Below are 13712 nucleotides of genomic sequence, written 5' to 3' on the forward strand. Positions count from 1 at the left end.
GTCATCCTGGCCTCCTTGTAAAGCAAATTTGGCAGTGCTCCCTTCTATTTTATGGAAGAATTTCAGAAGGATCGGTATTAATTCTTCTTTGAATGTTGAATAGAATTCACCAGTGACACCATCTGGAGCTGGGCTTTTGTTGTTGTTGAGAGGTTTTTGATGATCAAGTCAATCACCTTATTTGCAGTCAGTTTGTCTAGATTTTCTGTTTCTTTATGATTCAGTCTTGGTAGGTTGTGTGCTTCCAGGAGTTAATCAATTTCTTCTAGGTGATCAAATTTGTTGGTGTGTGCTTATTGCTGTTATTACAGATGAGGTAAATGAGGGTCAGAGAAATTGTGCCAGGTTTTCTTCCAAAGCCCACGTTTTTTCTAGCGGGTAACCTTGCATTATTCATTCATTTCTGTGAGTCTATCTGTATTACTGGGAAGAGCTGAACTTGGGCAGGGTATAAACCTGGCTTTACTGAGAACCTGGAGCATGTCTGGGACAGGAGTCCCACGTTTTCCTATCCCATCAGTGTCATCTTCCTCGATGCTCTTCACAAACAGAACCTCTGATGGGGCCTGCAGGCACAGGGCAACGTCCTGGGGAGTGTAGGCAGCTGGCTTAGGCAGTTTAGGAAGAAGAGATGAAGGCAGACATTGATTAGCAGCAGTACTGACCACAATTGTCTTAAAAGAGGAAATGAGGTGTTTCTCAGCTCTTTGCAATCAGTAGTTGCCTGGAGACACCTTTGTGAGGTTCCCTGTCTAGTCACACCCTGGAAACCCTCCCTTGCTATTGGCCCCACACTCCTCTGCTCATAGGTACAGCCAGAGACATGACATGGACATGAACCCCTGAAACCAATAATCTGGCCTCTCAGGACAGAAACCTGCCAGTTCTAAAGAGTGAGGATGGGGCCCAGTGTCAGACGCCAGGGACCTAGAGCCTCTGACTCCCCTGTCTGCAAGATGCCTGTCTTTGGACAAAATCCACACAGCATCAAAAATAGGGTAACCTCTCCTTCACCTCCCTGGCTCGTTTATCCAAATATACCTCCTTTCCCTCTTACCTGATTGGCTAAGTGGCTTCTGAAATGTCTTGTGAGCTGCCTTGGCCTTCCTATTTCCTCCTGGTCTAAGCCCCCTTCAGTTTTCAGCAGCAGCAGAGAAACTCTCCATAACAGTTTCTCATTCCAGGCTTTACCCTCTCTTGTCTGTTCCTCACTCAAGTGCTACAATTATCTTCTCAAAGTAATCTGATTTGCCCAGTTGGAGAACCTAGACTGCTTCCAATCTCATGTGATGACAAGCCCAGCCCCCTCCAGCTGGCCACACCGTCACCAAGCAGGGCGGGTTCTCCCCCAGGGTCGTGCACGGGCACTGAGTGCCTCCTTCAGCCATGTGCCCTGGGCACCTCGCTGGCCTCATCCAAGCCCCATCACCAAGCTCCTCTCTGTCCTACCTGCTTCATTTCTTACTATTCCCTCTGTGCTATGGAAGGCCCTGGGAAGGCCTGTGACATCGAATCATGACACTTTGTTTATCATAACATCAGGAGAGAATCGGACGCCTGCAGAACTTTGCACAAGGCCTCCTTGTCTGGAAGTAGGGCTGGTTTGCTTTCATGATTCTATTGGAGAAGAGATAAACCTGCTCCATGCTGTCTCAAACTCAGTAAAAAGGTTGTGACTGGATGTCTGTGTTGAAACTTCCTCAACTGAGGTCAGAGATCTATGATTAGATGTCGCCTCAGGCACTCTTGTTTCTGTCCTGCGAGTAGAAAATGCAAGATTACCTCCCCTGGGCACTTGACTGTGGGTTGCAGATCAATCTGACTATGGCCATGATAAATGTAATGGAGATGTGGCAATGGGGGGTCCTCGATTGCTTGAGGAAATCACACTTCGATGAAATCACACTTTTGGCCAATGGCTGGAAGTAGGGCAGGGAATATCAGGATGTTGTCAGATGTTTAAAAAAAAAAAAATTCTTTTTCCCAATTCTGAAATTTTATTCTCATGTTACAAAAAGAATTCTAGTTCAATCTGACCCCGAAAACTGAGGCAACATTAATTTAAGAAGAATTTGCACACACTAGTACCTCTCCTTCTCACCAGCCCATGCCCATTACTTATTCAAAATTCCACAGAAAATTACTTTCTTTCAGGAAGGCATGCCTGATGAACACCGCTTTTTTTTTTTTTTTTTTCCGGAATTGAAATTGAGTATTTTCCCCAAAATCACTTCCCAGAAAAGGAAGAAGCTCCCAGTAGTTAATTTCTAAGTTTCTCATATTACAGGTTCTCTCTTTGAAAGTAAGTTTTATTTTGGAAAAACCCATTTACCATTATACTAATTTGGGAAGCTTGTGGAGATTAGCAGAAGCATTTCATAAAAGGAGCCAAAGACAAACAAACAAAACCAAAGATTTAATAACAACTCCTGTGGTATGACCTCAATTTTTTAATGTGTTAGATTGTTACGGAAACGACAGGCCAGCCAAGAAACAAGCACCGCTAGGAGGGTTGGAGTACTCAGATTTATTACGCTGGCGGTTTCAGAGGGGCTTCTCCTCTGAAGATCTGAGCACCTCCAAAACGTGTGCATGAGGTTTTATAGGGTTAATTACAAGCTTGGGGTATTCGGCCAATAGGCATGTAACAGCTTTAGCAGCATCATTATCACAAAGCAGAGGCAGGGAGGCAGCAAACTAATATTTTAGGGCCAGATATGTCTCTCTGAAAATTTAGCTGGCTGGCAAAAAAAAACATGAACAAGGAATCAGCAAACCGACACTTATTAACTTAGATTTACAAGTTAGCCCAGCAGAACTCAGATCAGTAATCCGACACTTGTTACACTTACATTTATGAGTAGGCCCAGCCTGGCTTTTCCTTCTTAAGATTCCATTATAAACAAAATTTTAAAAGATCCCTTTAAAAAACAAAATGGTAAGAGGTTACATTAGAGATGATACATAAACACTTCTAAGATAATTGGGGGAAATTGTGTTAATATTATACAACGGATATTTAGGGCCTGGAATGCTGTTTCCAATGACAGCTTCATCACGCTGCGTCTGAAACAACTAGATGGAAGTGAAGTGACAGGGATGAGCTCTGGAAAACTCTGATGATTCAGAAAGGGGAGCTAGTGATGACAAGGAATGACCCTGCTGTCCAAGAGCATGTGAAGATTTGGATAGAATTATTTCATAAGGTATGAGTAAGAAAATCAATAGTCTATATTCCTGTTTTCTATATAGCCTGAAAAATGTGGACTATAGGTAGACATGTGACTATTTAATCAACATGTCTGAAGTTTTTTTTTAAGCTCTGTATTTTAAAAAAATTTTTTTAACATTTTTTTTGAGTTATAGTCAATTTACAATGTTGTCAAATTCCAGTGTAGAGCACAGTTTTTCAGTTATACATGAACATACATATATTCAATGTCACATTTTTTTTTTCGCTGTGAGCTACCACAAGATCTTATATATATTTCCCTGTGCTATACAGTATAATCTTATCTATTCTGCATATGCCTGTCGGTATCTACAAATTTTGAACTCCCAGTCTGTCCCTTAATGTCTCTGAAGTTTAAACATTCAAGTGGTCCTATTTTTACTTTAGGATCTTCTCATTGAGAAAGTGGGGGATCACTCTGTATTTGGGGCTGTCTCATCATTAAGCCCAGAGGTAACTCAGAGCCTGGCACGTGGCTTGCGCCTGTTTGCCTTTTCTGACATTTTCTTTTTTTTTTTAAGCCTGATCCTAAGTGTATATTTCATCTCCCTTTGACTTCTGAGGGCAAGGCTGTCCTCTTTTTCTAGTAGTACCCTCCTGATCAAGTTTTTTCCTCCTGAGGTGTTGGAAACGCCACTGGTTTGTCTTCTCATTTTCCTTGCCTGCAGGATGATAAAGTTGAACAATATGATCTGTAAGGATCTATCCTGGCTTTAACTTTTTTTTTTTTTTTGAATTTTTGTTTTTTGATTCACTGAGTGTATGCATTACTTTAAAAAAAGCTTTTGCCCTTGGTTGGGGTGGAAGTGGGGTGGGGATGGGAACCAGGAGATGTTTTCATGTTGGAGGTGGAGAAGCAGGCAGATTCCTGACTTCCCCTGGCACTATACAACTCTAGGCAAAATGAAATCTGAGACATATGCTAAAAATTAAAAAAAAAATTCACTAACAAATTGAAAAACTTTTTCTGTCTACTCGTCCATCCAGCTCTTCCTATAAACAAGATTTACCAGGCACCTATAAATACCAAAGACTATGCTAGGTGCCAGGGACTTGGAGATAAGACGGGGACTCTGCCTCCAGGGGTTTCAATTCCTAACTCAGAGAGAGACAAAGACTGGCCATCAGTCTGGTCTCAGGACAGATGCCCTTAGCTCTGGAGGGAAGGAGAGGGGAAGAGACAACAGAAGGTCTCAGCCAGGAAGATCTGTTTGAAGCTATTCTTGGTGAACAGGTAAGAATTTTCCAGCTGAGCTAGGGATTTGGGATGGAAGAACATTTTAGGAGAGGAAATCATATGTGTGGGCTGGGAGGTAAGAAGAAACCCAGCATGTTCTGGAAACTAGAGAGTGTTTATCTGGAGAGGAGGCTGTATGAGGCACAGCAGGACCAGGAAAGACTACGGAGCCTGAAAAACAAATGTGGGCAGTATGTTGAGTAGCAGGACCTCAGCAGGCCCGTTGTGCTGCCAATGCTGCCCCCTAGTGGATTAGCAGGAGATGTGCGGGAGTGGCTGGAAACCACGCTGAAGGAGAGGCTCCAGAGGTGGACAGGCTGGGAGATGGGTACCAGCACTTGGCAGCAGACCCGGCAGGTCTGTTCCAGAACCACCAGATTCCACCACTAGAAATTTGGGGGGGGGGCAAAAGTAATGAGACTGTAGTTAAAATGCAATCGGCTCAGGAAAGAGGGACCTACTTCTCTCTTGTAGGCGTTGCTATATGTGGTTAGAGCAAATGCATGTGCTGGGTGAGGGCAGGCTTCAGAGCTAACTCAGATGAGAGCATAAAGGGTGAGATCCTGAGTAAGAAACAGTATCCTGGGCTCAAGGCTCAGTTAGGGGGCTTTGAAGTTGGCAGTTGGGGGCAGGGGGTGGGGAAGCTTGGGGTGCTTCCTCCCCTAGATGGTGGTGGGGATGTAAGAATGAAGAGGGGGAGAGAAACTCAGAAGTTAGCAAGGTCTGAGAAACAGAAGTGCATTACTGTGCATGCTGGCCTCCAGCATGCCCATCACCCAGGTTTTTGCTGAGAGCAGTTGGATACAGTACACGTGGCAAAGAATATGGACTTTGGAGTGAGGCTGGAGTTGGAGGAGCCCCTTCTGCTCTGTCAACCATATGTTCCCTCAGCAAGTTGTTCAACTTCTCTGAGCTTGTGAGTCTGTAAATGGTACTGATCCTTACCTCGTAAGTTTTTTAAAGCTTTATTGACCTAAAGTGAACATTCCATAGATGGTGTGCATTTCATTTGTTAACCTTTATACATCCAGTACCAGCATGTGGCCCAGTGGGTGATCAGCAATGTCTTGCGCATGCAGGGAACAGCCCCTCACCCCAGTAACATGAGCAGCCAATGGTTTCTAATCACAGTTCTAAGTGTAGAACTTAAGATGTTCTCAGAGGTCCCTTCCTGGGCTCTGATGCCGACTGAGTATAGTCTAGATTGAAATGGGTAAAATCCACACTGACTTTGACCTACAGTGAAGTGTGACTGCCTTTATTCATTCTTTAAATGTTCACACAGAATTGTTTTGTTGTCAGAATCTCAACAGTACCTTTTTACTTAAATATTCTTTTAGGCCATTCACGTAAAACCATGATCCTCTTCCTGGAAGCATGCAGTACCAATTGCAGAGAAATTTATATTAATTCATTTAAAAGTTATCACTATTTAGGCTTTTTCTGGCTTTAGCCAAAACTTCAGGGAAAACAATTTCCTACAGAGACAGTGTCCAGGTGTGTACTTGTGTCTTGAACCTTTAAGATTCTTCTACCAAAGGGAGCCTGAACTGTCAAAGGGTGGGTCTCACTTAGTGTTTGAACAAGTGCTCTGGGGGATAAACCACATCTGATCGCTTAGTTATTTTGGCTACTCTGTCTCAAAAGGATTGTCCACAGTCCTGGCTGGGAGGTAGCTGGAGAGAGAATGCTTGTTCTGAGTTGGGGTTTTTTTCCACTTTTATTTTTGTGAGTGAGGATTCCCACAATATATCTCACCATATTATTCTGGAAGGATTCTAACTTCAACAAATGCATAAATGTGTAAGTGAAAACCATTTAAGTCAGGGATAATTCTCACTAAAAAGTGTTGAAGAATGATAAAAGGCAATTCTAGTTATGTTTCTGACATGTAAAATGACAAAACCACAATCACAAGGAATAAATGCAAAAGAATTGGGTTTTGAATGTCCGCAGACTTCTAAAACTAAGTGATGCCTCCCTGTTTAAAACCTTTAGCAGTTGGGACAAAGTGACTATAACCTAAAAGTAAACATTGAACTTTGATTTTAAAAGTAGATTTTTTTCTCTCTCAATGGGGATAAACTGTTTTAAACTGTTGAGAAACCAAGTAGCCTTTCTAAGGTCTTCCTAGATCAGCCAGCAGCCAACCTAAGTGAGTGGCAACAGGCGCATGAGCTGCTGACCTGGAGTCACTGCGTTCCTCTGCTTCTCCACACTTTTTCTACCTCAGGTCTCCTTTTCTTCTACCCTTCTGTTCACCCAACTAGCCAGAGCATGGGACTGCATGTGGGAGCACACACCCAGTTTGTTATTCTGTTGAATGTTTATATTTTGAAAGCATGCAGGGAATATTTTATATTAATTTAAAAAGAAAAAAAGTTGAAACCAAAAGTTAAAACTGTTTCTCTTTCTCTGGGCTAGGGAAACAGAAATGCTTGGAGGGAGGTCTGTAATCTTTTTAGAAGCAGGATGGACTGAATCCATTCTATCAGTGAGGGTAAGACAAGCGGTTCCACAAAGAAGTCAAAGAGCCTGTAAGAGCCAGAGTCAAATGTAAGATTTTAAACAAAGGAACACATAGCCCAAAGCCAAGAGACTTTTCCTACAACCATTAGCATATATGTTAAAAGGACGAAGTTAACTTGTGTGGTTTGTGGGTGTATTCTGACTCACTGAATATTTAGATAAAAATTGCGATGTGAAGACACAAATCGAGCAGTTCAGACTTCCTTCCAGGTGGGATTGTGACTTTCACACACTGCTACTCAGCAACGTCAGCAGGCAGCAGTGGGGTGGCTTCACGCTTCACTGTGACAAGGACAGACTCCAGCAGAGTGTGGGCACAGACAGGCCACAAGATGGCACAGCACCTCTCTCCTTGACTGGTCCCTTGGCATCCCAATTGTTAAAAAATCCACTGGGAGGTAAGATGCTGGGATTCCAGAAATCATCTCAGTAAACCTAGAAACTGGTAAATGAATCTGCCATCTCTGAGTCTATTCTATATGTGATTAAGGCCAAGACAGTGTATAGCTTTTCTTCTAAATCCTATTCCATTATGCTAAATGAGCATTTAAAAAGCCACAGAACCCTCAAAAAGTATCTAGTTTACACAAAGCCCCAACACCAGTAATGATAAATACTGTTACCTCAAACATTATGACATCAAATGGTAGTGACCACACCCCAAGAAAATTTGAGTAAGAATTTATTAAATTTACTTAAAGGACTAGAGCTGATATATGAGAACATGTACAGTAACATTTAGAGTTATGTCAACATAAAAACAACAGCTGTGGTTACGAGTAGCACATGCAATTCACTGCAAAAGTAAAAATACATATAAGAGTCTCTCCAGATAAGCCTGCTATATATGAAGTTAGATTAGGTGGGGGTAAAACAGCAAGCAAACGTGAAAGAATTGCACTTACAAGTAAACAGGACATAGCTAGGATATAAAGAGGAGACATACCTAATGCTGATCACTGTACTGCAGTCCTAGCAAATTGCACACTTACTTTTAGAGTATACTATTAAATATACATATACATTAAGACTAAAGAATTTTCAAATATCCATCTTTAAAATACCCCCTTATTTCTGACACATCATGTTATTCATGTAACAGCATTTTAAACATGTAGTTATTCTCAAAGCTTATGTTTAAGGGATAATAGATCTGTAACATCTATCACCATTGATTGGCCCTAAATATATTTTTATCATGATCTATCAACTTTAAAAAACAACTGGGTAATGAAGTTAAATTCACCTGCTTTAATGAACTACTGACTACCAAAAGGCTTTAAAAATTTAGGAACAAACAGGTGACAGAAGAGCTCACTCAGAGCTGCCTTCTTAAAAATTTTTAATGTAATCAACATATACTAGAATATCATGTGCATACACATACTCGTGGCATATAATGAAAAAATAGACTAAGCCAAAAGATACTACACTTGGCTTTAGAAAGTTTTGTTTTGACTTACATTTACATTTCGTTTATAAACCGCCAGAAAAGGAACTGCTATCAAGAAACCATCTAAAGAATTACGTTGTAAACTTGGTATCTTCTTTGAAATCTATGACAATGCCTAATTTTACGCTAAACCTAAATATCTTGCCATTTGATGACTTCCTATTCTCTTAATTTACAAAAAAGTGCAAAAAATTATTTTAAAGTAATCTTACCTGGGTAATAGAATGTAACATGACCTACAATAGAAAGTTATCCCAGTATCTTTTTAATAATTGAACTTTAAGTTTTATATAGCTTATTATTTTGACACTTTACCCATTTCAACAAAATAAAACTACCAAAACACAAGGGTATAGTTCTAGAAATCTGTTCTTAAAACCAAACAGGAGGAAAATGGTGTGGAATATAATAGGATAGAGGAAGAGTTCTCCCACTTGGTCAACCCATGAGTTAGTAAATATTTCAGGGAATTCTAGTATGTACTTACTCTACAACTAAATTCATGTCATGAATTTAACTAGTTAACTACGTGGTAGAAAAAAGTCATTTTCAATTGTGTTATTTATAAAGCTGTTTCTATTTGAATTTGAACTTTCATAAATAAATATTTTAAAAGTATATTTCAACTTCATTAACCTTTAACTTCAAAATAAACTAGGGTCACTGGGTGACTTCATGTGTAAAAAAAAAATCTATCAAAGAAAAAGGCTGAAATTAAATGAATAATTAAACGAACAGATATGAACACAAAACATGTAAATGATTTTGCTTTTTCCTTTGCTTCTACTCATATGTTGGATATGTTCCCCAGTGCTGAATGACTCATCTTATAAAAGAATTAAATTTTTAGCTTTTAATGGAAGTCTAATAGTTTTCCAACAGTTATTCAGCTTCCTGCCTTTATTAGAGCTGGGGGTAGGATACCAAAGACACCAGTAACCAACAGTCAAATTACAGTAACAGTGTATGTAACATATGCTTGATTGTTATTTTTTTAATCTTATAAGGGGCAACTGCAGTGAATTAGCTTCATCCACAAAGAAGCTGTTTTCTGATGTGCTAGTATTACTTTCAATTTTTGGATACTAAACATTTAATGAGTAATAAATCCACTATCTTAAACACAGACTGATGTTCACATAGATAAACTGGATTTCTCTGCCTGCCTAAAATACAATTCCCATGTATCAAAACACAGATTATTCTAACACATATGCCTTAGGAAAGTAATTTTGTACTTAAAACAGGTTTCATGATTGCTTTTCTTTTGAGGCAAAGATGTATGTTACATATATTCTTTTCCTGAGTGAATCTTTGCACAGTGACCATTTATCCATTTAATATGTCTCAAGTGCTCTTGTGGCTGGGGGGATTCACTCACTGCACCATGTTCTATACAAGTTTCAACACACAAATTTGCTTATCCTTTCTTAAATGACTCTTCATTCTCATTCCCTTAGATCATGAGTTCACATTTTATAACTGCCCACCCCCCACCCCCATCACAATCTTCACACTAAAATGTTCTTCACAACACTGATATTTGTTAGGAGGGAGATTACTGCTAAATGTGGTTACCATAACGTGACTGCTTGTTTCGAGGAAATGAGAAATGTGTATAAATTTTTTGACATTTAGCAAGATAAATCTTGTCCTGATTTGGACCAGCCTCTGATGACCAAATTAAATAATAGTGATGCCATTAACCTGTAGTGTGTGTGAGTTTGAGGTTTCCTCTGCCCCCACTTGACTTCCTTGTGCCTAATTTTCCCCATCTACTTCTAATTCTGACATACTACCAGTCTTGTATTTGTTTTGCCTAAAGTAGAACTGGCTATATCAGAATAAAGCATCTGCTGTGTCTCACAAAGACCATATGAATGAAAGAACTGTGAACAGTATTAGGAAAGCATATAAAGGATAAAGTGAAGTAGAGCAGGAAGTCTAATGTGAACAATATTAATGAGAGAGTATTGAGTACAATTTGATTTCACCTGTAAATGTGTACCAATTTTTCTCAGTCTTTTATTCTTCAATAACTTCTACAAACTATTTTAAGTTGGCCTGGTTCCTGTAACTTAAATATGACAGAAAAACAAAACCTATTTTCTCCAAACTTACTTGACAGCAGTAGTCAACCACATGATTTATGACAACTTCTTCTTACTCAGCTCCTAGTGTTGGCTCCTGCTTCCTCGTCAAACGTAGTGGGTAGGGATAACCTAAATGCGAAATTGAGTTTAGTGCTAAACTCTGGAGGCCTGACTGACTTCTCCCCTGAAGAAAAGAACATGTGGGAAAGAGGTTTAAAATATTCCTAAATCACCATGTAGAACTGTTTCACCTACCTCAGAACTGGCAGACATTAAAATACTATCTTTTCATTAAGTGCCTCTACAATAAGGATGTTTGCTAACTGTGATACTTACTAACATCAATATGTACATTTTTTGGGTGGTGGTTTGTTTGTTTTTGGTGAATACTGCCCAAGTCCTCTACCTTAGTCTGCTTCAAACACCTACTAGAAAAAAAAAGAAAAATTTCAGTCTAGGCCTACTTAAAAATGAAGCATATTAAGTTAAAACACGTTTTAAGCTGAAAACATATTGCATAAAGTGCTTCATTAACCAAATTACCAAATTCTCTGAAGTTTTAACAAGAGTCAATAATATTTATATACACATATAGAAAAGTGTTAACAATTTAAACCTTTACAAATGGCAAAGAATTTTTTAAATGTTTAAGACAGTTTGTCACGTTCATTCCTTTTATCTGGACGTTCTGCTGAGTCTGTGAAATGAATCTTCAGAGGCTGTCAAAAATGATAGAAAGCTAATTTGTGAAAATTTTACCTAAGTGTTGATTATATAATACTCAAAAATTAATATTTTTTGTTTGCCAAATTAAAACTCTAGGATTCCTTTTCTCCAGTAACTGGCAGCATCATTACCAATGAAGAGAACTAATTAATATTTTATATGTTGATATGCTTATGAGTGAGCAGATTTTTCTTTGTCAGACAACAAAAGCTGTACTCATTAACTGCACCAGCTGGGCTCCTTTTTAAATTATGTTGTCAGCTGAAGTAGAGGATCTAGATGTTGCTCCTTTATTTTTTCATTCTCCCTAAGCCACTTTATTTGATGACTATTCTCCTTAAAATCAGTACAGCTAAGTTTATTACTGCTTTTAATTTAAATACCCTCTGTTTTGTACATGGCAAAACATGAAGTTTCATTTTATAAATTTCAGACAAGCTTTGTTTTTCTTCAGTGCAAACATCCTGAAACAGCACAAGTCATTCAGCTATTCAGAGGATGAAGTCAGTTTATGTAGTGCTTAAAGTAGAATCCCAGATACTCTGGGAAGGACAGTACATTTTTGTCCTTAAGGGCAAATGATCATCTTCAGTGAGTGAAGATTATTCGATCTGAAATCACAGATGAAATATTTTTAGCTTTAATTTACAGGTGCTGCTGAGCTGTAACAGGAGCTAGTCTTTCACTGAGGCATGTAGCCACCTTGTCTTACAGTCTGTGGTAAGTAACTTTTAGGCATTCCTTCATCAATTGCAGCCTCCATTCCAATGGTTTCAAATATCTCTAATTGCCCCTCAGTGCCTGGACCAAAAGCATCTGCTGCAGAAACTTCCTGAAACATTTTCATTTGCCCAGATCCACAGGGCTGTGAAATATGATCTGAAATCTGCTGCTGTTTAAGTCTAACAAAATCTTCTTCATTGACTGATGAAACTTGCATTGACCTTTCAAAATGTGAAATATCTGGACTGGTTTCATGTTGACTGCAGTTCTGTTTGAAATACTGTTGCCTGGGCAAAATGCCATCACTGCCATCTACATTATCTACCAGCTGCAGATCTTCTGGCCGTTCTTCGGAATCTAACAAGGGCTGAGTGGACTCGGATCTTGAAAAGACTTGGACTGATGGTACCTGGTGTCTGTAGCCACTATGTACCACAGTGGAGTACTGGACAGTGCTCGAAGTGTTCTGTGCAGATTCATTTTCATCACTGCTAGAAATGCTTGGCCTAGAAGATGACATGCATGAAGACCCTCCAATACCACTGCTGTGTCCCTCAGTATTAATTTTTTCCTTCTTGAATAGGTCCAATGATTTCAGATCTTCTGGAAAAGGCTTTTTGTCATTTGCTTCTATTTCCACAACACTTACATCAGTGAAATTGCCATCTGGATACATTTGATCTTTTGAATTAAAATGCTGAGAGAGAGAAAAAATGGATTACCACCTATGGTGCAAGTTCATTTATATGTATGGCATGCATTAGTTAAAGCCACATAGCTAATACATCTCTGAAATGTCTCAGTAACTTTTAAAGGTGCAGAGATAATCTAAGTAAATCACTGCCAACTACCAGCATTACGGATACTGTGAAATGATTCTGATTTTAAGAAGTATGAATTAGGCTGTATTTCCTCAGAATTCCAAATCAATATTGTTGGTGTTACATAGTTTGATAAGCTAAAGGTCTAGAAATAGTATTTCATATTTCATGCCTAGACTAGGCATCTAGGGTTAATTGGATAGAAAAACAAGGAAACATTAAGAAAAATCAAACTCAAATGACTAAAGTTTCATATAATACAAAGCACACAATACATTTCAACCTGTTCCTGTACAATTCAAGGATTGTCAGAAGGTAGTAAGTCATTTTCCCTTTAGGGAAGTTCAAAGAACTTAATGTAGGTTTCTAGAAGTCACTTAATCAGTATTAAAATAGTAGACTTTAAATTTAATTGTAATACCCAATCTAAAATGCTTGCCTTACAACAGAATTATCACACAGCAGTATTTAAAACACTTTCAGTTTTCAACTTGCGAGCTCAATAAAATATTTTTAATATACTAAATAGAACCAGGAATATAAGGACAAATATGCTAAAGTGATAATAAACTTCTAGAATGTGTACATATTTTAAATTTTGGCTAAAATTCTTATTTAGTTTTGTTTTCGTCCACTTTTTGATTCAGTCTGATTATATTTTGCTTGACTTCTACAAATATATCCTAATATGCTTGTGTATTACAAACAAGTCAAATATTTTATCTTACCCTTAGAGGTGTATGAGGTGACCACTGGGCAATATGACTCTTTGAAGGATCTGGAACATTAGGCCAAATGTGTTTTTTAATTCTGGAGAAAAAACAAATATGGCATATGTAGAGTCACATTTAATAAACAATGAATAGTCCCTGTATCTAAACATAATCATCTAAAAATC

General features: G+C 38.7%; 1 protein-coding gene across 1 annotated transcript in view; it reads right to left on the minus strand.

Annotated features, from left to right (window-relative positions):
• Positions 1–7663: 7663 nt before the first annotated feature.
• IL6ST (interleukin 6 signal transducer) overlaps positions 7664–13712 on the minus strand; it is a 50864-nt gene continuing 44815 nt past the window's right edge. The window contains exons 15-16 of the mRNA XM_032472392.1: positions 13543–13624; positions 7664–12690 (exon numbers count right to left, since the gene is read on the minus strand). Of these exons, the coding sequence (XP_032328283.1) occupies positions 11953–12690; positions 13543–13624 (820 nt within the window). The 3' untranslated portion in view covers positions 7664–11952. The remainder of the gene's footprint in view (positions 12691–13542; positions 13625–13712) is intronic.

The sequence above is a fragment of the Camelus ferus genome, chromosome 3 (genome assembly GCF_009834535.1).
Source record: "Camelus ferus isolate YT-003-E chromosome 3, BCGSAC_Cfer_1.0, whole genome shotgun sequence".
In the NCBI taxonomy this organism is placed as follows: domain Eukaryota; kingdom Metazoa; phylum Chordata; class Mammalia; order Artiodactyla; family Camelidae; genus Camelus; species Camelus ferus.